The following is a 27,327-nucleotide window of genomic DNA, read 5'->3' as shown; positions in this document are numbered from 1 at the left end:
GGCTGAACTCTAAACCCCCGGACCCGGCGCTTTTAACTTGGTAACACAGGCAATTACCCAGAACGGTGGTTTAAATAATACATATTATCCGCAATTAGATTTTATTATAAGATGGGTGTTGTTTGAGATCAGGAGAAAGGTGGAAAAGGCGAGCGCGCTGGTTCCATTTAGCATCCAGAAGAGAAAAAAAAAAAAAAAGCTTTGGGTTCCCCTTCGGCTCTGTGAAGATGAGGCAGGGTAGATGACGGTATCTAGTTTGAGTCTGGTGTTACTGGCCAATAACCTCTCAGTGCATTGTTTGTATTAAGTATGCTGAAAATATACAATGGTATATACCATATTAAACTAAATGAAGTTAGGGTTAGGGTTAGCATTATTAGGGTTAACATTATATAACAGCCAATTACCTGCACCTGCCTATATATAGGCGCGTCTAACCTCTCCTCGCCTGTTTGGCTCAGTTCTCAAACCCCTCCCCCCAACCCTCGCTGTTCTTTCTTCTCCTTTACAATTTCACTGCAGGAACCGGGGGACACGGAGCCAAAGCTGCCTGAGATATGCCTGAATCTCACTCCCGGGGTTCCTCCATCCGAACATCAGAGGACCACGATTGGTCTCTACATCTTTCTTCATCCCATCCCCTCGACCCCTCTCATCCCATCCCCCTACCTTTCCCTCCCCTTAAGCTGGTCAACATAAACTTCTTTGTACACACTGAGGTGTGGTCTTGTTAGTGAAATGACAATAGTACTCAGGAATTTGTTTTTCATTTTACTTGAGCAGCATTATTACCAATTTACAATGCAAATTGCTTTAGTCAGATATTTGTATCTATGACAGATGTATGTTTATCTTGCTGTTCTCTTCTCTTCTCTCTTTGCTGTTCTCTTCTCTCTTTCTTCTGTCTGTACCCGGCTGGCCTTAGGCAGATGGGTCCCTCCATATGAGCTGGGTTCTGCTCGAGGTTTCTTCCTGTTAAAAGGGAGTTTTTCCTTGCCACCGTTGCCTTCAGGCTTGCTCTGGGGGTTTCAGGCCGGGTTTTTGTAAAGCGTCTTGAGACGATTTTGTATTGTTATTGACGCTATATAAATAAAATTGAATTGAATTGAATTAATACAGTAACTCCGCAAAACATGACACATTACTCGCCATGTAGTCCCGCGTCACGGCTCCCACCGGCAGCAGGGCTAACGTACATTTTGTCCAAAACTTAACCAAGGAAAAAAGGTGCAAAGGTGCAAGCCTTCGGTTCTTTTTCAGACGAGCAATATATCATTTCTCGTTTTTTGGTCAGACGGCGTGTTGTTACGAGAGCAGAGAGTGCACAGTCTAGGTTTAAAATGCACCACAGTACCTTGCTAAAGGTAAACGTTGTCATGAGCGCCATGAGGGATGTCGGTACATCTTTTAATTTGCCTTGCCGTTCCTCCTGTGTGACCACGCTGAATTATTAATTGAAAGCGTTTCCTCGTTTAAACTTTGTCTCTATTGTGAAGCATGAATTATGAGTGGTTTGCACGTTTGGGAAAATCTAATCAGTGTTTTTTTTTGTTTGTTTTTTTTGCTCGTGAAGCGCGGTCAGTTCAAAAGAAGCAAACGAATCCCTCTCTGAACGTGATTTGACACCGGTCTGGCCTACTGTACTACGGCTCGGAGCAGAAGCACACTGGCAATAACCCAATGTCTGTCTGTGGAATACACTGGTGACTAGCCCTCTCCCTTTCCCAGCCATCCCGGAGATAGTCTAAATGTCAGTGTTTTCTGGGCTCTTAATGTGTTCCTAAAATAGTCTCTCCATTGCTGAGCCTCCGTGAAAAGGCACGCTCCAAGAAACAGCAAAGTCTGACTCACAGCAGAGGCAGCAGAAACACCATGCCATCCCAAAGCCAATTAAACATGCATGGGAGTGTATGTGACCTCAAAAAAGCCAGTGGATGGATGGATGGCCACTCGCTCTTCCCCCATTCCTCCCACTCTGCAGCTCGCCCTCCGTCACTCTTCAGCCAAAGCTTGTCGACGTATTTTTTTTTATTTTTTTATTTTTTTACCAATTAAAGTGAATTATTCAGGCTGGCCCGTGTGTACCTGTTAAGTGTTTTTCTTCCGGCGAGCACTCTCACGGAAAATTGAGGTGAGGAGACGACGATCAGCAGCGCATATGTTGCCACAGCCGAGCAGGACGGCGGAAGCAGATGAGCTGGCACGGGCATCGCTGTGCATACACGCACTGGCGCAGGTCAGCGGTCGGACCGCTGTGCATTCTGATGTGTTTTCCGGGGGTCAGGGCAAGGCTAGTCATTCAGACGCTAATGTGATGTGGCTTGGAGAAAGACTAATTAGCTTCCCCCTCGCGGAAAGCCTCTAATAACGGAAGGAATGGCCACATTATGACTGATGGAATTCCCGGCCGATATCATTTGATACTGTAAATTTCAGCGGCGGTCCGGGGGAATTCTTGACTGTGAGGTCACCGCGTGTTCCGTTCCAACCAGATTCCGGAACGGCCGTGGAGATGTGCCTCCCGAGCTTTCTAGCGCTCAGCGGTGCAGGAGGAGGAAATGGGACGGAAAATATCGAAATGTCATACTGTATATGGACGGGCCGATTTTCCGCATTTAATCAAATTCAGGCCCGGCTTTAAATGTCATAGTTGCCTTAATTAACAGACACCACAATGTAATACCAGCTCCACAATGGCGGCTGGCTTGTTGCCGTGCCAGTATTCACCGCCGCAAACACTGGATTCCGCTTGAATACCAGGTTACGTCCACCGGTAAGCATTCAGGGACCTGCTGGCGGAAAGGAGCGGGCGGATCGGCCATGAATGCAACACTGCCAATCAACATTTGCATCTAAAAAGAAATCATACCATATTAGAACACTCCATCCACTGAGGAAGACTGTGGTTAAATCCCAGGAAATAACTAATCAAGGCTCTCAAGTAACGCGAGCTCGAGTCATTTGTCTTAAATCTAAATTATATATGGTGTATCCAAAACGATCCTTCAGTAAATGATGTATTTCTTGAACAGTCTCCGAGCACAACTTCTGAATGTGTTTTATAGCATCCTGGCTTGCTTAATTTGAATTTTCATATTGTTATGTCTCAGCATAGCCTGAGGAACATTATTTCTGAACCTGTACTTTTTTAACAACTGTATCCTAACAGCTATTTTAAGCAATGAGCTGCTTTCAAGATCCTTATTGCGCACTTCTAAACTACTGTTTAGATTGTTGCAGTTGCACATTTACTCCCTCCCTCCCCTCGACAAACTCATTAATTCATTGTAAACAAATAAGACGAACTTATTGATTCCCTTTAATTCATACTCCCCCTCGTCTTCGCCGTCTTCTGCCTTTGGTCTGCGAGTTGAGTCTGAAAGACATGTCACCTTGTGAGACATGCTGAATGCCTTCCCTTGAAGGAAGGAAACAGAGAGAGCGGGGAGATAACACAGCCAGGCAGCACTAACCGATCAGAGCACTCCAGCAGAGATATGACCCACATAGCCCAATGCTCGTTTAATCAGCCAGCTACTGGCAGAGGAACGAGGGAGCGGGAGGGAGGGAGGGATGGCGGGGGGAGAGGGGTGCGAGTGTTAGGTGGCTTCAGTTAGTTTTAGAGAAAACTAAAATACATACATATATATATATATATATATATTTATATATATATATAAAAAATCAATTTCTTCAATGCTTCTTTTTTACTCTTTTGCCCACACTATTATTCTTGCTGGGCTGTCTGCCTTTTTCTCATTATTTTCAAACTCCTATTGCTCCATTATTTTCCTTTATTTCGCTTCTATAAAATGGATCTATGATCAAAGCACATAAAAGATGGCAAAATTCTTCAATAATACACAGATACGGTGCAGAGACTATACCGGACTGAGTCAAAAGAAGCGTAGATGTTGGCGCAGCTACGAATAAATGGCTATGTAGGCATGTCAGTAAGCCTTTGATATTCATACTACGTCTCTTTTTTTCCACGCACGTGATAAAAATTCATTGTGGGCTCACCACCATGTGTCATATACCGTTATCTGACACACGCTATGGCCACAAGTTGAGATTTTTGGTCATAGCATAACAAGGTTTGGGATCCTGTTTGGGGGCCGATTTTTTTTAGATGTTAATTTTGTGTTCACCTGCTGGTAAGATTAGAGTTTAGGCACCAAAACTCAAAAAAGCAACAAAGAAGAAAAACTTGTAGCCTGAAAATTAACAGAAAAAAAAGTGCAAGATATTTGGCTTCACAAATCACATGGCATCTAATATTTCCACAGGTGGAAGTATTAACTTTGGAGTCAGTTTCAAACTCCATGAGTTACCAACACCGCCGATGGCAAAGGGCGCCTTCTGCGTATCTCCGTGACGCCAGCAGCTCTGACAAAATGACAGCGTTTGGTGCCCCGGTGATGAGGACACACTCGACAAGCTATCGCTGCTCTCTGATCATAGACGAAACATACCAATCAAGTCAGGCATGCGCCACAACACAGCTCTCTTTGAGGTCTAACATCTCTTTAATTACGGACGTATGTTCCAAAGAACCCGCAGCACAATTTAACTAATGGTAGAATAATGACTTGTGGGCAAGAAAAAAATCAGCGGTATTGCACTTTGCTGCAATCAGGTTTGCAGCACCAGGTGAACCCAGAACCCAGAAAGCGGAAGTTTCATTTCACGAGGGCGGCATTAAAGAAACATTTGGGATGGGAAACGCACAAAAGACCGGGAACCTCCACTGGTAACCAACCTCCAGCTAAGCACCATGCGAGGAGAAAATGGCTTCATACGTGGATGGGGCTTTAGATCCACTCAAAGGACGAGCTCAACATCTAACATTCATCGTCTTCTGTAACTGCTTGTTCTGTGAAGGGTCGCGGGGGAGGCTGAGGCCCCGTTTACACGAAGGGAAAACGCAGATATTTCCCTGCGGTTTGGCCTCTCATTTACACGAAAACCCCGTTTTTGTCACAGAAAACGATTATTTCTAAAAACTCCGGCCAAAGTGGAGATTTCTGATAACGCCGGTTATGTGTTGCCGTGTCAACTGGGAGAAATGGGGTTCGGCGAAAACGATGATGTCATCGCCACACCCCTCGAGCCTTCCACCTCTTATATCCCGCGAGACGTCTCATAACAACATCAACAACAATGGCGGACTACATGCTCGTGTTCCTGCTGGAGAAGATATTGATCCTATTAGGGTTACCAGGACAAAATATAATTTCTCCTTGAGTTTGTTTTCTTCTAAAGCCGATTTGTAAACAGCGCTCAAGCTTTGTGCGCATGCTCCGCCTCTTCCTCTCCGTTTTTGGTGAATTTCTGAAACCGAAACAGCGCCACCTATAGGCCTGGAATATGAAGTAGCGTTTTCAGTCGTACTGAAACGGATCTGTGTGGACGCGGATATTTCTTGAAACGATGCCATCGAAAACGGAGAGGGAAAAGATCGTTTTCGTACGTGTAAACGTGGCCTCAAGCCTATCCCAGCTGTCCAACACCTAACATCTGCCCTTCAAATCTTCTGGGTTGGAACCTTCCTTTGTTCAAGCGATCTACAGGCGGATGGCCCACAAACATGGATCACCTTACGAGCTAAATTCACATGGAAAGTTTCTTAAAAGTGTTTTTGACTCACTGTCCCGTCGCATGTAATACACAGACCTCCGTTTTGTCGAATTGTCACGGCCTGGCTCAAAGGAAGAACAAAATCTGGAGACCAGAGTGAGGTGAATGCTAGAAAAGGAGAACACAGGATAAACCAAAGCTCAACACAACCAAGCCAAACCAGAGTACAGAGAAGGGCTGCTCAGACACCTACAAATACAGGTTAGCAATCACACCAGTCCAGGTGTCAGCCGTCACTACTAATGAACCACTCCTCAAAATCAGGAAGTAGGTCTTGAGGCCTGGAAGCTGTCACAAAATCAGATTGACTCTGGAAACCCTATAGTTTTTACAACTTTGGTAAAGAAGCACTTAGCAAAAGCCTAGTCTCTACATCGAACTACTTAAAGCATATAAATCTCCTGATATTCAAATTTTATAAACTTTTTAATGGAATCTAAAATGGTTGATCAGGCTCCCGCTGTGACCAGTGAATATTCTGGTTTAACTTTACTTTACACTCTGTAGAGGTGACATACATAGAGTTTTTGTTATACTTTTCTAGTTGCTTTCCCTTCAGTGGAGTCAGTGTGGACTGAATAGAACTAATGCTTCTGGTGAATATGTGTGTGAAGGTTCTCAGTCATCCAGGTCATCATATAGCTAAAAAAAGCTGAAACAAGGACAAGTGGATATGTAGTTGCATTTCACCACTCATCCAAGTAGCTTCTTCAGTTCTAAGAGACTGGTGGGGCGATGGGGTTTACACAGGAACATCTGTGGGTGTTACCCATCGAAAACTCACATGATTAGTATCTGTTAACAACCAAAGACTGACCTGTAATTGGAGATAAACTGCTTCTGGTGCACTCCCTCTAAAGAGGATTCCCAGTGAAACTCTATTAAATCATCCAGCCTGCTGGTGTCGAATGCTACAACCACACCGTCCACTTTGATCATACGATGCAAGTCTTTCAGGCACATAAACATTTAGCATGAGTTTATCTTGAAGGCACTAATTTGTTGCAAAAAGTGAAGCAGACAAAACCTTGTACTTGTTTAGTAAACCAAGAACAAACATATCCCAAAACGACCAGAATGTCATCTGTTAACAACAGTGTAACCATCTCATCAATGATGAGATGCTGTTTATTCTTATCATTTACGTTTTCTTTCAACTTTCCTTTGTCCTAGTTGCTGCCAATTCACACTTGGCAGACCAGCAAACTTGATTTGCTGCACCGGTTTCCCACTGATGAGTCCTGCCAATTGTTTGCCACACACCAGAAGCAATCAGGCATAACATTATGATCACCTGCCTAACATTCTGTAGGTTTCCTCACGCCTCCAAAATAGTTCTGACTCCTGTGCTGTGAATGTTGTTAGTGGGGGCCTTTTAGGTCTGATGGGTTGAGGGGAGGGGTGTCAGGCTGCATCCTGCTGGGGATGGCTGCTGCCATCAAAGAGTGTCATTGCTATGGGGAGGGGGTGCCTGGTCTGGTCTGGTCTAGGTGCGTGCTACATGTGTAAGTAACATCCATATGAATGCCAGGTCCAAATGTTTCCCAGCAGAACACTGTATTGTCACAAGATGGTCAATGTTATTCAATACTGTAAATGTGTATATATACGAGCTAACCCCCTCTAAGTTTACATTTTGAGTTTACAGTCCATATTTTATTTTATTTTTCTCGGTTTACATTTACACTTATATTGTTTACCTTGTGTGTTATGTGCAATTATTACTGTTTTACTGTAGTACTTTTTTTTTTACTACCGGCTGCAGATACAAAAACACATTTCACTGCGCATTGTACTATGTATAACTGTGCATGTGATCTTATCTTCTCCTGTCAGTGGTCATAATGTTATGGCTGATCAGTGTAAATCAGTTGGCTACCTTTGTAAACTTTGGGTGATAGGTCTGTGATGGTCAAAGAAGTACATAATAATTGCCCTTGTTTAATAATAATTAAACAAGGGCAACTGGACTTCTTGAAGACGTTTCCCATGCATCCCAGTAACTTGTTCAGTTCTAAATGACCAGGGTCAGTACCGACCACAAAGCGAGTTATCATAACTAAACAGGAACATGTGCAGATAAACAGATCCAAACTCCATCTCGGGGCTAACACAGAAAGGCAGACGTCATTCTCACACACCTACGGCCAATTTAGAATCACCAGTTAACCTAAGGAGCATGTCTTTGGACGGTGGGAGGAAGTACCCGGAGAGAACCCACACAGACACAGGGAGAACATGCAAACTTCACACAGAAAGCCCCCAGTCACCCGTCCACGCAAATGACATTTGCAAATATCACGTTTTTTGTTTGTTTTTTTATCTTAGAGCATGTGTTTGAGTAGTGAAGGTTGTCTGATTGACCAAACACAATTATCTAACCTCCTCTAAGTGACCACTTAAGGTTAGTTGCACAGGTCCTTTTATGTAGAACGGCTGGTTTGTTTGAAAGCAGTTCTTCTCAACACCTGTGGGTCAGTCCCCTGCGTACTGTATATTAGGGGTAGAACGACTCCGGATATTCTAAGGTCGATTAATATGTGGCGAAAGTCGAGTCGACTAGTCGATGACGTCACACATACGACACAGTAGAAAATAATGCTTTACAACAAAGAAATCTATATTCTTGACCTGAATATACTATATTGTAGCGTTTCACACAGAATAAGCTATGGAGGCTTTTCTAAGGTAAGTGGCAAAAAAAAAAAAAAAAAAACAGCTCTACAACCACTAACACAACACTGAACAAAACACGTGAGCTACAGATATGTTTAGCCTATATCGGCGTCGTCAATAGTGTTAAATAGTACTTCATATTTATAAGATAGGATAATGTAGCCGGGATAATAAAAAAAAAAACAGTATATCTCCGAAGCCTTTTCGCGTATAGCAGCTAGAGGTCTAATAACTTTAGACAATGAAATTCACCAGCAAATTGTTGATTTACAGCCTCCTTCCCTCTGTTATCGCAGGTGAAGTTGTTAACTGACTACCGCTGAGAGGATTGGTGTTAGCGGATGTCTTTTCAGATGAGTATACATTACAGTAGTACTTTTATTTCAGCACTCACATATTCTGCATGTCACGGTAGAATGGGCTTCATCTTTAGTGAAGTATTTCCACACACTTGATGAACCGCTGCTAGTTCGCCGGGCTCCTCACCTGTCTTCTCGGAGGCGTACGTGTTGTATGGTCACGTGATCGGTGACTGACTATCCGACTTCCTGCTTTAAAACGCGTCATGGCGCAGCAGTAAAGTCGACTAGTCGACTAATCGGTACAACTCCTACTGTATGTGGATAGATGTTAGACCATAATACAGTGTAGAACTGAACCTAGCTACCCTAGGACACTCAAAAACTTCTACAGAGCTGTTCTTACAGATTTTAATCAGAGAAATCCCTTAAAAATGCACGTAGCAAAATGTCTGCAGACTCGCTATGGCTAAAATGTCTCCAGGGAAATTGTGAAGCTTCACAGACTGCTTGCGTTGAGTTTCACCGCAATAATAACCGACGACACTCAAGAGGCGGAAGAACCGCAAAGCTATGTCAGTAATTTATTTGTTGGCAAACAACTTTCACTGTTACAACAAATATTAGTTATGAGATCATTCAACTTGGAACCCATACAAAAAGAATAAATAATTAGCAGTAATATTGTAATAATAATCATGGTCGTAATAATTTAAAAAAAGAAACCAAAAAAAAAGAGAAAGAAAAGAAACAAAACCAAACCCAGTGCCACTTTATTTACTCCCGCCTAAAGCCAGCTCCCTTTGCTTCAAGCTTGTTTTTGCTGTCTTTAAACCAATAAACAGATAAATAAATAATTTCTCTCTTGGGGACACGGAGGGGGGAGGGGGGCTTTGTGGGATACATGTGCAAGCTACACTTCATACACATATGAATTTTTTCCTCCTAAATAAGTAAACGTTGGCTTTTCCACATTGGACAGTGCTGTTGTGTGCAGAGTTCCCACGTCTTCAGTGCACACACATGGCATTTCACAGGTGAGGCCCACCCTTTTATTCAAATAGGGGAATTTCTTCTCTCTTTTTTTTTTTCACTTTAGAGAATAACATTTAACCGTTCTCAGCAATCTTTTTCTATACAACGAGATCTAAAACGGCACAGCAAGGTAATGTCAATTGATAGATTATTTGGCAATCGAGAGGATGTGACTCATAAACGTTTCTCCGTGAATCTGGCATCAGGTTTTTGTCACGCTGGCTCCTCTTCCTCCTTCTCCTCCTCCTCCTCTTCCTTCGGGGTCAAAATGAGACGAGACCCGCTCCCAGCAAAGGCGAAGCGTTTTCCGCGGTGCTCCCCTCCTTCATCACTTCAACCGCTTCATTTTCCTTTTTACTTCAGAAATCTACACAGTGGTAAAGTATATAGTAACAATCGATTTGCAAAACGTAAGTGACAGTGGTGTTGCTATAAAAGGACCAGAATGAAGTGTGCGTCGGGTATATGCGTATTAATCAAAGAGTGCGCAGCTGTCTCTGGGACTTTACGAAAGAGTGACATGAAAGATTGTTCCTTGCTCGATCTGTCGTCCCCAGAGCGCACCGTGACGTTTCGGAAACAGTTCCACAGACAGAAGGTTTTGCAACTCATAATTAAAAAATAAAAGACTTGGTCATATGCAACATCTGTATCTGTATTCTGTACAATACATAGAAACTGTTTGTGATTTCCTCGTAATCCTTTGATAACTGAAAACGTTTACAGAAGAAAGGAGAAGAAATGGAACCCTTTTTTTTCTTTTTTCTTTTTTTTTTTACTATTTGAGTCTGTTTGAAATAGGATCTTCCTTCCTTCTTCGTTTTCAGAGGAATACACAGTAGCCGCAGTCACTACAACTTGCAGGAATGTTACACCAGCCCAGACACAACTCCAGTTTAGCAGATACGAACAGGAAGAGAATCCAGGACGTCGGCGTGATATGGATCAAGTTCGGTCGTCCAAACAAAAGAGTTTTTCTTTTTTTTTTTGGGATGATTGGTTGTGAGGGCATGTATCATTCATCCTTCACTTGATTGGCAGGTAGTGGTGCTTCTTTGGGGCCAGTTTATGTCGTGAATATATCCCGTTCTAACCTTTGGAGAGGTTGAAACATCATCCCAGTACGTGTCTTTAGGAGTTGGACAGAGAGACAGACAAATAGACAAACAGACAGGCAGCTCCTTTAACCGGGGCTGGGGGCCACGGCCCCTGTAGTGGTGGTAGTGGAGACTATATGCTATGATCTGCTAGAGGTCCTTAATGGGGGAACTTGTGGGGCTACGGTCAATCCAAGATTCCAAATTAAAGTAACAGGTACGATAAAATTACAGAATCCCTCCCCCTTTACGTTTCCACTCTTAGGCGTTCCACTCCCGTTCGAAGTTCACAAAAAGTCTTTTCAGAGCCGCCCTCTCAGTCTGCACCATTTATGACAATACATTCAATCCCAACTTTCCATCTGACCATCGGTACCCCGAGCATATTGTCATGAACCGTAGTTAATGTCACGCACAGTACTTCAGTCCAGGGAACAGCTCAGTCTGTCAGTCAACGACACAGAATGTTTTCATTGGAAGGTTGAAAGTGTGAATGTGGACTGGGGAGGGACAAAAGTCTCGACTGGCTCTATAGACTGGTCACCAGGTGAGAAGGGTCTACGGGCGGCTCCTCAGGCGATGAGTCGGACTCCTCCTTGCTCCCGGACACCATGTATCCGTCGCTGCCACCACGGCCCATGTGGTAGTAGCTCTGCAGCTCGTGAAGGTGGTTCCTGGAGCCCAGGTTTGGCATGCTCTTATAATAGACGTCATCCAGCTCCGGAGCGGTGGCACTCTTACAGGGCTGCAGCTCCCCGGAGCTGTCTTCCTCTCCGTCTGTTAAACCGTTCATCTGCGCGTCTGGGAGGTCCGTCAGCACCGGCATGCTGGTGTAGAGTGAGTCTCTGTGGTTCGGCGAATGCGTGTGCTCGTCGGTGTGCTCGTTGGTCAGCAGGGGGAAGAAGCTCTCGCTGGTCTCCTGGGGGATGCGGCGCGGCCGAGAGAAGCTGTGGGGAGGAGGCGGCGGAGGCGGGTGGCTGTCCGGTGGAGGGGGGCGAGGCGGGAGAAGGGGCGCGTTGGACTCCTCTCTGATTATCTCCAAACCCAGGTTCTCCTCGTGGGGGAAGGCCGCAGGGTTGTCCAGCACCATGGGGCTATTGTCCTCTTTACTGCTGCCCACACACCCACCAACTCCACTGCTGCTGCTGCTGCTGCTGCCCCCTGCCATGCTCCCTGAAAGAACCAGGCAGGGATTTTATTACACAGCATATTATATAGCATGCTAGAGCACAATGGTGATATTATTAATTTTGAACAAGGTAACGAGGTAATGCTTTTAGCTCCCCACAGTGCAGACTGAAGGCTAAATCTGACTTTTTAAAGCTTTAATAAACATTTTGGACATTAACACACCAGAGTAGAGACTACAGGAAGATCTATTGCCATAAGTTGGATATAATATTGTTATTAGTGTATAATCACATGAAAATAAGAATCATTGTGATTTCATTCCATCACATCTACAAAGAGGGCTATTCATCTTCCACAGAACTACTGTGGAAGTTCTCTGCCACGTTTCTGCTGCGGCAAAGAACCAACAAACCAATCACTGGCTCTAGAGTGCCTGTTGCACGGCCCTTTTTTGTGGCCGTCGTGGATTTTTTCCGTGTGCTTGGAAAGGGAGAGTGGGGCGAGGGGTGGATGCCACTGAATTGTTCTCCGAGTACTGCGTCTCCAGTTACTATGCACAACGAGGGAGGCGCTGGCCGAAGCGACGGACCCACAGACGACTACCACCTGACCTCGAAGGCTGCCTCAGCTGTTTGAAAGGTGTCAGCATCTTTGTTTTCTGACTTGCAAAATAACTGCTTTGCGTCAGCTTATCACTATGAGCAGATGGTGGTTTTCCAGCTGAAAAAAGAAACCCTCTGAAAACCTATTGTGTGATCCACCCGCCCTGCACCAAATGGCACAGAAGTGAGTCAGCGAGAAGCTACTGGAGATGGAGGAACGCGGCTTTAGATGAATGCTGCTGTTGCTCAGCACAGTATGTGTTGAATGTTGTATGCGGGCAACCAAGATGCTAACAAGTTGGTCATATGGACGTATCAAAGGCGGTCGAAATTATTGCCAGGATAACTCATTTCTTGAATGTTGCCCATGAACAACATAAACATAATATACACCAATCTGTCATAAAATTATGACCACCTTCCTAATACTGTGTAGGTCTCCCTTGTGCCTCCAAAACAGTTATGACTCATCAGAGAACGGATATGGACCTTCTGAGGGTGTCCTGTGGTGTCTGGCAACAGAATGTTGTTAGTGGGGGGTCTTTGAGGAGAGGGGCCTCTGTGGATCATCCCACAGATACTTGATCAGTTTGGGATCTAGTGAATTTGGAGGCCAGGTCAACACCTTGTGCTGTTTTTCATGTTTTTTTTTTTTAGTTGTTCCTAAACTGTGTGTCTGTGTCAGGCTGCATCCTGCTGGGGATGGCTGCTGCCATCAAGGAGTGTCATTGCTATGGGGTGGGGGTGCCTGGTCTGGTCTAGGTGGGTGCTACATGTCTAAGCAACATCCACACGAATGAATGCCAGGTCTAAAAGCTTCCCAGCAGAACACCGAATTGTCAAAAGGTGGTCATTGTCATTCGCTTCTCCAGTCAGTGGTCATAATGTTGTGGCTGATCGGCGTACATCGTCACATAATGTTTCTGTCGTAGTTAGTCTACAACAGTTTCCCATCTAGACAAATCAAAAGGCTTCACGCGCGACGGTCAAACCCGAAAGTGATTTAACTGGACCCACATTCACCTCCATTGGCCATGCTGCTGTTGACCAGCTTGTTCATCAGGTTGTGGTTCCGCTCGGTGGTGGCCCTCTCGTGGTTGTTGAGGTACGACGGGATGTAGTTGGAGGTCAGCTCCTTGAGGATCTTCTTCTCCAGGGTCGTCTCCTTGTGGTTGCCGTGGGTGCCGTAGCCGCCGCTACGATCCAGAATCTGGACGCAGTCGCTCAAGTACTCGCTGCTGGCCATGCTGTAGTTGTTGGCATGGTTACCATTAAGAGGGAGCGTATCCATAACACTGGAGTCTCTCGCATTGTTCAGGATCCCCTCTGAGGAAGATATAATTAAAAAAACAAAAAAAACAAAAACAAACAATAATTATTATAATTCTTAAATAAACTGCAAGTGGATGACTCAGAAGAAAGATTTTAATTATTGTTTCATATCATAGCGTGCAGTGTGAACTGGGGATAGCGGTGATGATTTTCTTGGAAGGAAAAATGCTTCAAGCGTCCTTAATTCATTTAAGAGAAGCTTCTTCTTTTTTTTTTTAAATTACTGCCAGCGCTACGGCGATACGAAGACAAAAGTTATGCGTTTCACAGCAAAATAGGAAAAATGTTTAAGTGGCGCTTAAAATAATTATACTACAAGTAATTTTAAAGGGCAAATATGCAGAATCTCAATTATAACTCAAATGTCAATTTACAGATTTGATGCAAAATATTTTAATTGCGGTGAGGTTTAGCAGCAGCGCTTATTCATTTATTTTTTATTTTTTAAAATGCATGTAGATATAGCGCCTTAAGGAATGAGAAAATTGCGTGCCCAACAGGATGACACAAGTGTATTACACAGACTGACTAATGAGTTGAGGAAAAGGCTACGGCAAAAGGAAAAAAAAAAGAAAAGTTGGACTAAAAATGTTAGAGTGCAAGAGGAAAAAGGTTTAAGTAGTAGAGAATTAAATTTCCCGTACTTGTGTCTCGGTAAGGTGCTAATGGACAGCATGAGGGAGGAGAGAGAGGGAAAAAAAAACAGATACACATGTGAGTTCATACATCGAGACAAGCAAATTACAAACAACTCCAAAAATCTGCATTTTTCTGACAGGTTTTAAACATCCGAGCCTGCTCTGTTGTTAAAGGGGAACTACTGTTTTTTACAACCTGGACCTTATTTCTAGCATAAAATACAATCGTTTACTCACCCATATAACTTTGGTGTTATCTGCACTCGTTTAGGAAATAATTACATCAGCGTATATCCATATAGTGGGAGTGACTGGGGCACCGAGACGCAGCCTCTAAATAACGCATTATCTGAAAAAACTTGTTCATTTCACCCAATATTTTGTTATCGTACGCTAGTGCTATTCCCCGTTGAGTCCGGAGTTAACTGTTATCATTATCCGGGGTCTGTAGATTAACCTACGGACCCCGGATGATGTCTTCTGACCTGGATGATGTCACCTCTGAGCTTGTTGGGTGAGTAAACGATCGTATTTTATGCTAGAAATAAGGTCCAGGTTGTAAAAAAACAGTAGTTCCCCTTTAATTATACGGTTTATTAGCATATTTAACACAGTGAAAGTGCTAACACACACCACGTATAATCATGCAATGCACAATGCATGCACAGGAAACATGCACAAGCAAGGCCCCAATGAAATGAAGTGTGTACTGTTGAAAATTTACATAAAATAGAAGAAATACTTTAATGATATAGCCAATTTCCAAAAAAGACAATCGCACACATACAGTTTGTACTTGTGTATGGTATATATATATATACTGTATGTGCAGTTTATTGCAATGGGACCTATTATGTCACTTGGGAACCACAATAATAACAAAATTAAAATACGACCATGCAAAAAAAAAAAACACTCATGTTGAAGAAATAACTCTAATCTGCGTTTCTAAACGTTGCATGTGTATAATAGGAACATCTTGCACACCTTGGGTGTTGTACATGCCCACGGCTGGGTTGTTATAGACTGCAGAATCCCCCAGGAGAGTGTTATAAGGATTGTTAGTACCATGGGGACGAAGGAGAGCATTAGTTATAAGATGATTAGCCATGGCTCCTGGTACAGGCAGATAGAGAAAGAGAGAGGAAGAGCAACAGCCAAGTCGAGAGAGGAGGAGAGAGAGAGAGAGAGAGGAAAAGCAACAGCCAAGTCAAGAGAGAAAAAGAGAGAATCACTCAAGAGAAAGGGAGGGAAAAAAGGCAGAGCGGAGATAGAGGTCAGGGGAGAGAGCGTGTAGCCGTTGCAGAGTGGAAGTAGGCGAGGAGGAAAAAGGAAGAAGAGAGCGTGAGATGGAAAGTGAGTGTGTGGAAGAAAGAGGAGAGAAAGGAGAGGACAAGTAAATCAAACAAGCAAACACAGTTTAGGGAGAAAGCCAAGAAAAAAGCTCGACAAGTCATTCTTGCGGCCGCCGCATACAGGCTGAGGGAGGGAATGACAGAGCGAGAGAGAGAGAGAGAGACAAAGAGAGAGCGGCATAGCTCGGAGCAGACCGTGCTGCAGTTCAATACGCTCGAGCAGAGAAGCTTGACTACAGGATAGTTAATGGACAAAAGGGCCACAAAAATGTGTTCAGTGCATTTTGTTCCCTGGTGGGAGACAGATCATGTACACATTAAGGCTGGGAAAAAAAAATCAAAAAAAATCTGAAGAATAATGACCATCACAGGTCCCATCCATTCATCCTCATGTTATGCTCCTCACTATACTGAGCAACACACAACCCCTCTTCTACTGCTCCTGTGTCTATGTATGTGTCATATAGAGGGAAAGAAACATGTAGGCTCAAGACAGGTTAAAAAAAATAGTAAATAATATTAAAGTTATACAGTTTTACTCAGCAACAAGGGCTATATATGTGCGAATAAACAAAAAGGGACCCTGAGTAAGATGAAGTGATGTCATTTTGCGTGGCATACCACTGTGGACGTCAGTAATGCGTATACAGTCTGCATCATGCTTGAGTCTTTCCATGGGGGGGGGGGGGGTTAAAAATATCACCCTGTGTGATATCCCTACACAGTTCCTTAAAAGTGAAGCCAAAGCAAGTAGAGCTCCCCCTGGTGGCTGGCTGCAATATAGGTCATAAGCTCCGCCTCCTCCATGTGAGTGGATGGGACTAACACTAAAGCACACTTCAAAATAATTTTTATTTTTTTCAAGTATGGTTTCTGTCACTTTATATAGTTAATGTAATGTTGATGCATGTCCAAGTGTCAATTTCGTTTTAGTTAAGTTATTTGACGTTATAGAAACAGGATGTGACCTCATGCTGACTACCAGTTGCCATGCCAACCGCTCCCCCATGTAGGGCCGGCTTCAAACTCGCAAGATGGCGCCGTCCTCGGGGAAACCCAGGAAACTAGCGTTAGTTTGGCCAGTGCAAGGAAGTGGGGACGCATTGTGCATATTTATATACAGTCTATGGTCACCTCCTACATAGTTGTCACTCCTGACTGTAGGATCTAAAATGACTGAACTAGCTACTACAGTATGCTGCTACTTTCTGTCATCTTTCTTTCTATGACTCTGTCTTATATGTGTGGTGTAAATAAAAATATAAAGCATACTCTCACTGTAGTGAAGAGTGTCGCCATTGTTTCATTAAATTATTATTTTTAATAAAGACAAATGCCAAGCAAATGCACAATATAAATGATCAATTTCTTTGCAACAAACCAGCTTTACAGTAAAGAAACTTGCACCTGGTTGTCCAATTAAAATCTTTATCTGAAACTAGTGATTACATCTGTCAGTTATTTATGTATTTATATATTTTTAATAATGTGATGCACTTCAGTAGAAGTATTTAGTAGGATAAAATTGATACATATCCAAGTATCCTGCAAATACCAAAAACTCGCACTTATTGGTACTGCAGGATAATAATGTGAGAATCTATACATATCTCATCACCACTGCTGCAAGCCATCAATAATATTATTAAGACTTTAGCTGCAATTACTCGAATCAATTTGTCAACTTCATGGCGAGATTTCCGTATGCAGATGTTGGAGTCATTGGCCCCGCCATGAGTCATGAGCCAGCGTGATGCAGGTGCGCGCTGCTGTGTGTCATGACCTTAGCGCTGGTTGGTCACGTGGCATGACATCACTCCTCGGAGTTGCTAGGTTAGTGGGTGTTTTTATTTTTCAGACCGTCTGCAGCCCTTAACGCGTTCCAGTTTCAGTTCCCGCTCGCGACATGAAGTCACAATGCCTGAAAATGAGTTCAGAGTGTCTCCTGATGTTTCAACAAAGGAGAGAATCTGTCAAGCTGTCAAGAATTACAGCTGTCACAGATGATGAGCTCAAAAAGGGGGGGGGAAAAAAAGCGGTTCTGACTGCTTTAAGAGTCTTGACAGGAGACAGTGTGAGTCTGATACAACACGAGACAAGATAAACAAATGTTTGCTTTATGAATAACTGTATTTTGTGTTTCCCTTAAATGAAAACGCAAAGCCTCACAGAAAATCATTCTTAATGACATTTCACTAAAACTTTTCCAGCGGGACAAATGTCAATCGTTTCCAGTCTCTATCTTCAAAACAGATGTTTTTTTCTTTTTGTTGTTTTTTTTTTCTGCTGAGTCCATATGATATGCAGCTGTGCACTGTCTGTCTGACACCGGACTCAGCAGAATCATTTCCACATTACATACAACTGCCTTCCTTTGCTCTTATTGTGTCATTGCCAGCTGCTGCTGCTGCCATTACTCAACTCAAGTGCGTTTGACTGACAAAACTAACAGGGGCGGGCGTCACCAAGGAAACGGTGTCGGCTTACTGTCATTGTTGCGACTCCAGCGAACTATTTTCTCACTGCCGGGGCTGATGTCGTTCAAGAGAAAAGCAGAGGTGTCTTCTCATTTAATGTATATTCAACGTCACGCGACAACAACACTTTGCGCGACGTAGTGTCAGCCAGCAGTGGTAAGCAGCAGGCACATTGTGGTTCTGAAGTGTGCGTCTGAGGGTTATCTCAGTTCACATGAGTAAAACTTCCCTACTACTTCCATTACGGAAAGAACGGAGGAGAACACTGAGAGGCTTTCTGCAAACAATCCGTGCAGTTAGGTTGGGGAGAAAACAAGCGGACAGTGCAGCCTAAAGATCGGATTTGAGAAACTAATCAGATTTGGCTGCAGCTTCAACGAATCCTGATTTTCATTTGGTTCGATTGTGCTAGGTTAGCACCTGCCCATATCCAAATTGGCTTATTTTTAATTTGACTTAATTGGCTTAACTGAGCTGCCGCAGACCCTCCTTATTTGTTACAGAATGCTGTCACAGCCTAAACAAGCCGGGGCCAGACACCCACCTCTGAGTTCAACAAGTAAGGCCTGCATGTGGTTATCCAAATTAGGCCACTCCACCCTTAATCACAAAGTCACTGTGTGTAGTTATTTGCAAACCCTACCGGCTAAAAGGCTCTGCGCCGCATACTTTAAAGTGCGAGGGCTGGAGGAGGTGGGGGTGTCGTAAGGACCGCCTCGCTAAGTGTGCGATAATTCAAGCGCTGACACACACCGTGTCTGCTTTAGTATCAATCTGTCATGCTAACAGCTTATTAGTGGCCCGAAGAAAGCGAGGGCCACACCTCAACTTGGAGACTAACAAATGGCAGCATGCGTTCCAAAGAGTGTGTGTGTCTGTGTGTGTGTGTGTCAAACTGTCTGGCCGTTTGGGTGTCTATGCCCTCATTACCCTAGCCCTTAGACAGCCATACTCATGGACCCGTTCCCACAGCCCATTACAGTGTCTTGCTCCGGAGGGGCAGCAATATAGAGCTCTGAATACAGCAGAAAGACACCAGCCTAATAGTGGCCTTGGTCTAATAAGACAAGCTGGGCTGAATTTACAGATTCTCCAGTGAATTACCCCTGCATGGGCTTTTCACTACGATTCTGTACATTTCTAGAGGTGGGTAGTAGTTTAAACTATGCTACATCCAGCTGGTAATAGTAGAACTGCATACCGTGCAGTATAAAAGTAAAGGTGTCAAAGACTTTAACACAACCTAAATTAAAGGATTACTCTCGCAGAATGCTTCAAAACACATCTGCTCTCGGAAAAAAAAAAAAAACCTCTTGTCTTCGCACTCTGCAGTTTTACAGTACAATAGGACCTCAAACTGGCTGATGTTACAGTTTCGACAGGTCCGGCCCCCCCACCTCTCCCTCCCCGTAAAGTCGCCCTCCGAAGGAAGAAAAGTGGCACGCGGAGACATCTCCGCTCCGTTCCGCTAATCCTCCCCTCTTCAAGAACACAATATCATTATCAGAAGTTTGGACTCCTACCACTTTGCTAAATGACAACGCGCGCGCGCCCCGAGCCTCCCGCTATTAATAAAGATACGGTGACAGTGATGAGGATGCGAGCGGTAGGTATCCTGCCGTTACCTCTGTTGAGCGTGGCGGAGCTGTTGATGTCTCCGGTGATGAAGGAGGACTCCTGTTTCCTCACGGTGTCGTTCCACATGCGCCTGATGCGACTCTGCACGCGGGACAGAAAGAAGGGAGAGAGGGGGGGGAAGCGACAGACGGGTGGAGAAGGTGTGGACAAAGACAACAATAAGGAGTGATAATGAAAGGGGAAAGAAAGGGGGAAGACATTTAAATAAATAAGGGGGAACGAGATGAAGGAGGATAGACATGATGACAAGAGAGGAAGGGAAATATGGTGAGAATGTATATGTGGAATATGATGAGCAAAATAATGATCAATTAGTGCAGGAGAGGCAGTAAAGGAGGGGGGAAAAAAGCAAAGGAACAACCAATAAGAGAGAAAAGGGTAAGAAAAAGTAATCGTGCATCAGTGTCATTTAAACAGCGCATACCTGTGTGTCAGCGAAATATCTGCGTACGTCAGGGTTTGGGATATCTCACTTTCAACGAATAATCTACATTTTCTTTTTAAAGTCTTCAATTACAGCTAATGCTTTTCTACCATATATTCACATCAGTCCACAATGGATTGTGTCGTAAGATCTACCTGGTAATAAAAATGATTTTTCGACTAGTTGAAAGTTGAACAGCGATAACCCAAAGCCCTCATGGCGTGCTCCGGCCTCACCTGCGAGTCTGCTGTGCTGTATCGTCCGGGTGTGCAGGCAGGTAAGCTCACCTGTGAGCCCGTGGAGTAGCGGCCCGGGGTCCGTGAGGTGGTGGTCTTGCTGGAGGAGGAGATGGAGGTCTCCACGCTCTTGCCGCTGCAGCAGTGAGTGCGCAGGCATTTGCCGTACTCCTTACGCACCTGCGCGGATGATGAGAAATGTCGCCGTCAGTCAAGAATTTTAGAACTCGACCTGCAACCTGCACCGATCTGCCATAACATTGTGACCACTGACAGGAGAAGTAAATCCCGTTGACCGTCTTGTGACAATACAATGTTCTGCTGGGAAACTTTTGGACCTGGCATTCATTAGTGTGGATGTTACTTAGACATGTAGCACCCACCTAGACCAGACCAGGCACCTCCACCCCATAGCAATGACACTCCTTGATTGGCAGAAGACAGCAGAAGGTGTTGACCTGGCCTCCAAATTCACTAGATCCCAAACTGATCAAGTATCTATGGGATGATACACAGGTCCCCTCAACCCATAGGTCCCAAAGGCCCCCACTAATAACATTCTGTTGCCAGACACCACAGGACACCCTCAGAAGGCCCATGTCCATTCTCTGATGAGTCACAACTGTTTTGGAGGCACAAGGGAGACCTACACGATATTAGGAAGGTGGTCATAATGTTAAGCCTGATCTGTATAAATTCTAAAATGGCTTGTTCATGCCACCGACAGGCTCAGACTGTTATTATAAGTGACTGACAACGTTATGGAAAGGATCCCGACAGAGATATAAGTGTGTCTGACATCCAGCAGATGTCTCACTCAAGAGGCAGTGTCGTTCTGAAATCAGTTGTCGCAGGAAGACAACAACGGGAAGGTGAGTCAAAGTCAGAGGGAGCTGAACTCACATTTCAGAGCAACATCACTGGCTTCTAAAAGATTTTTTTAAAAAAGGAAAAACAATAGCTGGGAGGGGCGGGGGGCAAAAGTTCCGAAACACTCTGTGAAGCTTTCACAGGCTGCCTGGACACGCTCAGGTTGCAGCTAGCGGTCCGACAAATGGATGAAAGCACTCCTGTCCGTACACTGCACCGCGCAGACCATTGTGTTTGCAGTGATTATTTTGACTGGGGTGACAGTTTCCAGTCAAACACAAGTATAAATCTCACACTGAAAAGCTTTTATACGAAGAAAAAAGGCTGTTCTAAGAGTGGAGAAATGAAAGAATGAAGGCAAAGCCATTAGCTGAAATTATTCTGTTGACCGTTTTATTGATCAGTACACACAACAGCTTGTCAGGACGACAGAAAAAAACAGTCGCTCGGCGAGCCTGGAGTATGTACGATGCATCAACTGAGTCAATCCGTGGCGAAAAACAAGAGGTTTTTGAGGACGTACTTTGGCGATGATAGCTAAATGACCCTTTCGGATTATGTTTTGGCCATTTCTAAGACTCCGGTTGTGCCGTTCTTGTACAATAGTTCACGCATCGCAAAGTTTTAGCAAAGTTTTGGTGTCCCTATCAATCACTTACGCTCAAATACACAGGGAAATGAAGCCATGGTTGGAAAATCCTAGAGTTATCCTTTAATCTTGCGCATATTAAAGCACATTAAATTTCCTTGAGCAAACCCATAAAATTTCAACATTAAAAGATTAACTTCAGAAACTTTCCCTCACCAACATCCCGAATCCTAAATGCCACATATGCAGCGAAATGGACACACTCCTCCGGGAGACATATGATGCACTTGCACACACCGAACATCTGCATTTAGATCCCAATCAAGTTAGAACAAATAAGACCGTAATTGCTTTTTAACAAGCTTGTTGGACTGGCAGACGTGTATTGCCACATGCTCTGTTTGAACAGCTGTGCGTTGAGTTCCTCCATGCATCTTGGGAGAAACCACGTTGGGCCGCTGCCAAAGAAAACCTCAGCCCCGTTCTGAGGACATCTCTCAGGATACCTGACCTCGCGGCCTAACACATACCTAAGCGTAGCGCGCACGCGGACACACACTGCACTTGTTTACTGGTCACACACTTAAAAACTAGAAAAAAAAAAAAAAAAAAAACCTCTACGGGACGGCAGCCAGATGAGAGTATTAAGCATTTTGATAAATTTTCTTCCCATATCTTCCTCCTCTTCTGTACTCCCAGGCACTGACAGTGTGTGGGAGTACAGTAAAAATATCCCAGGATGTGTAGGCTCTTCCTGGAAGCCACATATAACTAAAAAAAAAAAAAAAAAAAAAAAGTAATACATGTCTCACAAACAGCAATAATCCCTTAAGCTAACCAAACCCAAAACATATATAAGAGGTTGTCTTTTTCAAATGAAAATTTAAGGGGGAGCTCTGTGTTGATGTGAACAAAGTTGTGGCATCAAAAAGTACTTCCTCTTCAAGTGTCCGACAATTAGGACAGTCAAAGACGTTTTTTAACAAGCTATTTCCTGTGTGATGACCCTGCCCGATGATGAAAAACCTTCGCTGTGCTGGGGAGGGAAACATTCACGTTGTAAGACTCGCAACTCGGTTTGTTACCCGCTGCCACGAGTCAAGGCAGGCGGCAGAAGATAGACGGAGCGTGTGCGAGTTAGCAAAACGGGGTAAAAAAAAAAAAAAGTGAGAGAATCGAGCAGCCTAGCGGGGAAAACTGAACGACCAATCAAACCCGTGACAGCTCTGCAGATATCTGCGGTGTCCCCGCTGATCGTTGCTAGCATGTGTGCACGGGTTCGCGCTCGCCCGCCCGCCCGCCTGTCAGCTTGTCTATCTGCGCCTGCCTGCCTGCCTGCCTGGCTTCGGCTCGCTCACCTTTTTCTGCAGGATGCAGTGGAAGATGAAGATGAACATGCCCTGCAGGGAGTTGAAGATGGTGAAAAGGTAGGCCATGATCACGGTGCTCTCGTTGATGTACATGAGGCCGAAAGCCCAGGTCAGCCCCAGCAGACACAGCAGGGCTATGGCCCCAATCACCCAAGACCTGCAAAAGGTAAAGGTAGATAATTAAAAGAGAGAATGTGTTCCAATTAAAAAAAAAATCAAACGTGAGAATTTTTTTGCTGGATCAGAAAAAACAAATGCACGTGGAAGCATGAGGCAAGGGGGAAGGGAGCGGGGGAGGGTTCGCTCGGAGCTCCAACACGGTGGGAGTATGACGGAGAAAACAGTAGGGGTTCTGCTTAAAAGAATTATAGTCTTACAAAAACGGGTGAGACGAGTCAGTCAGAGTGGATCTTCTCATTTGGATCTCAAGAGAGGGAGGGAAGGTTATAAACTAGCTGATGTCAGCCGCCGCCGTCGGGAAAGGCGAACCTACTATATCCAGGTTACAGCCAAACGTTTTGACAGGCAGAAGTGGGCCCCGACGTGGGTTAGCGCATCTGTGACTATAACCGTTAAAAGAAATTAAACTTAATAAAAAGTTTTGAAGGCCGCGAACCTTCACTTCAAATAAAGGCTTACGAAGGAGTGAGTCATAAAGGCCAAATGCCATCGAAGTTTGGTCATGTTGAGGCATGTGTCTGCGTTGTAAGTCCGTGCCCGATCGTGTGTGTGTGTGTGTGTGTGTTTGTGCGTGAGTGTCCATGCGAGTCGGCTTCACAGGGCAGTAAGTAGAGGGACATTACAGCCATTATAAATGACATTTCCCCACTAAAGGTCACAGTTTTGGGCCTGCCGCGGCCCGCGATGATGGCCGTTAATTTGATTGGCTGACTGGGCAGTGATCACCTCTAATGCGAGGGACAGAGACAAAGGAAGTGGGAGGACGGGAGGGAGAAAAACACAGAGGGGGAGATATTAGGAGAGTCGTGAAAGAAGGAAGAGAGACAGAGGAGGAGGGTAAGTGAGTGAGACTGAGGTGATTGATTCGACGCTGCCCTCTGTGGCACCGTTCAGGCGAGACAGAACCTCCAATAAAGCTCGTCTGACGACCCTCTTCAATAAAGGGTACAGTCATCTCTTCCTCTTCCATCCCACCGTCCCACCTCTCCCTCCAGTGCTCCCCTGAATCATGGTTTCTCTCTGAGCCCCGTTTCCCCCCCGAATTCACAAATCACCGTTACCACATTTCAATAGCTCACTGGGTGTATAGGCTGTGGAGCCACACAAATCACACATAAACAAGAAATCCATTTTACAAGTGTTTAAATTAAGGATATGCACGGACTCTAGCCAGGTTCTACGGACAAATGAGACAGACAGCAAACCGAACAAAGCGTCTCTGGGAGGACAAAAAATAAAAAAAAAAGTGACTGGAGAGTGGCCTTACCAGAGCCAATCCACAACAAAGATAACTTATGATGGCTTGGAATTAAGGAGACAAAGAAAGCAAAAGGAAGAAAAACAAAAATAAGACAAAAACGGCATGAAGGTAATTAACGAGCAAATGAACCACAATCAGACACAACCAATGAAGCGAAACAGATCAAAATGCAGCCAGCTTTCAGTGTGTGCTCAGAAATACTAAGCCATCTTTCATCAGGGTTTTTATTTATTTATTTTTTCATTACATTCCCCCCGAAACCGCACTAAAAGCACAGATCAGCTGGTTTTTATTTTAGCTTCAGACACGCGAGTTGCAGAAACTGCTGTCACGACACTGCCAATAATATTTAAATGATAACTGGAGGAATGTCACTCTGTGGTTTACATTAGCGATTCAAGCCGTGGCATATTCTGTCTGAATTACACCGAGACTTCTTTTTATGTCTCAAGCTGGACAGGAGCAGGGAAATACTAATTCCCTTTTAGGTGGCTTACGAGGTATTCAGTATTCAATGGAAATTAAGTCAGTGACATTCTCTAAGGGTTGCGAGAGTAACAGGGACATGACTGTAAATAATGATATGATGAATTCAGTGCATTTCAAAATGACGTGAGATGAATGAGAAATGTGCTTCATGCTAGGTAAACAAAAAAAACGTTTTTATCTGTTTAAAGGAATAGGTCCAACACTGTGGGGAATATGTTCACTCACTTTCTTGCAGAAAATGGGAACATGAAAAAAGGCAGAAGGAAATTTAGCTCAACATTTCGGAGTTTGAAGAGAAGACTGATGCCACATTTACGTCTGTGCAGCAAAAGTAGGAAGCCGGAGCCGGAGTTAGATCGCTTAGCATAAAAAAAATATGTGAAGCTCAGTCCAAAGGTAACGCTAAGGTAAGTAAGCCGTTAAAGTCCCTTTTCCGTATTTTGGGAACAAAATTCTTAAGGTCAGTAAAGTTAGCTTTGAGGCTGATGAAGACAAAAAAATAGCAGATCCTCAAATGGCCACTAGGGGCAGGCTCCCAAAGAAAGTCTATCCCTATAGACTACTTTGTTAGAATGCCCAGCTTTACAACAGAAACAAACATGTTTATTCGGTCTGGTACAAAAATATATATATATTTTTTAACTGTATGGTGGTACTTTTTTTAATCCCCTGTACAATATAACAAAGTGCAGGTCCCTAAAAGATGATTTTGCAAGAAGGTAGTAGTTTGTTCTAAAGCTGTTAAAGTACTGCACACGCATATGTCATGAAAGTTTCTACTACTGCAGTAGATAATAGTTGTGATTTCACCTCTTTTAATAGTTTATTTTGGATAAATTATGTATAATGTGGCAAAGTGAGTGGCCCTATCGGTGACGTATATTGCGTTTATTTGAGTTCGCTGAGCACTTTCACGCAAAATTAACTGGTACTTCATCCAAAAACAAAGTCAAAACTAAAGCAACAACCCAGATTTGGTCGTTTCTGGTGTGCACCACCCCCAGATGTTCCCAATAAAAACCTAACCCCCCCCCCACCAGTCATTCTTTACTACCTTCCCACCAAACACTTATGACAAAATCATCTTTAAAACTGAACCGTTTTATGTTTGTTTAATGACACCATTAAAACAGGATCAAGACGTTATTTGCCTCTCTTGCCCTCGACGACCGTACACATTTTCCGCACATATCTGGAAGGAGGAAAAAACTGACAATTTGAGAGCAGGATTATTTCTCTAAGAAACAATACGGCATATTTTAGGCACACCAGTTGTCTTTTTCGCATTAAATGTGAATTCAACAAAAAGCGAATTCAGTGCTAAGCTGTGACTGAGCTTTAGATGTGCCAGCATGCATATTTTGCACCAGTGGACATAGACAGGCTAGCTGTCTCTCCCTGTTTCTGGTCTGCTTGATTAGCAAAGCTAAACGTCTACTGACTGCTGCTACATTTTGCATTTACAGACATAAGAGTTGTATCAGTCTTCTCATATTGGAAAAACCAAAACAAGTGTTATATTTTTGTCCAAAATGTCAAACTCTTCAGCTTAATTCATTCACACAATTATGCATAATCACACACTTTAAAACCCAGGTGCACCGGTGAGATGACAGCCTCGTTTGCACGGAGGAACTTACTTGATGTTGTCCAGACACCCAGAGTCTGGTTTGAGAATGGCTGTATGATGGAACATCTTATAAAGAGCGATACCGAGGAAGATTACATTCAGCTGAAACACACAGACGTACAAGTTAATATTCGGCAGCAATGAGACTAATTAAAGACACAATGTCACCACAGCGCATATCATTTCATTTTTTTTCCCCCCTTCGGCTGTAATTGGCTTGGGGACGCGGTATCGGCCCACAATCAACAGTCCCTTTATGTGCTCCAAATGCAGCGGCTGGGGCATCAGGGAAAATGCAGCAGTCATTACATCCATTGAGGATCATTGTTACAATAGAAACCCAATTCTCACAGGCGCC

The 27,327-nt window shown here is 44.0% G+C and overlaps 1 protein-coding gene across 1 annotated transcript in view; it reads right to left on the bottom strand.

The window, feature by feature from the left end:
* Positions 1–9,141: 9,141 nt before the first annotated feature.
* Positions 9,142–27,327, bottom strand: part of adgrl3.1 (adhesion G protein-coupled receptor L3.1) — a 96,308-nt gene continuing 78,122 nt past the window's right edge. The window contains exons 17-24 of the mRNA XM_084556912.1: positions 26,980–27,071; positions 23,398–23,566; positions 20,632–20,760; positions 19,908–20,001; positions 15,438–15,566; positions 14,457–14,474; positions 13,504–13,806; positions 9,142–11,920 (exon numbers count right to left, since the gene is read on the bottom strand). Coding sequence (XP_084413038.1) covers positions 11,277–11,920; positions 13,504–13,806; positions 14,457–14,474; positions 15,438–15,566; positions 19,908–20,001; positions 20,632–20,760; positions 23,398–23,566; positions 26,980–27,071 — 1,578 coding nt within the window. The 3' untranslated portion in view covers positions 9,142–11,276. The remainder of the gene's footprint in view (positions 11,921–13,503; positions 13,807–14,456; positions 14,475–15,437; positions 15,567–19,907; positions 20,002–20,631; positions 20,761–23,397; positions 23,567–26,979; positions 27,072–27,327) is intronic.

The sequence above is a fragment of the Chelon labrosus genome, assembly GCF_963514085.1.
Source record: "Chelon labrosus genome assembly, chromosome: 2".
Taxonomy (NCBI): Eukaryota; Metazoa; Chordata; class Actinopteri; order Mugiliformes; family Mugilidae; genus Chelon; species Chelon labrosus.
This window is presented reverse-complemented; position numbering and strand designations above follow the sequence as displayed.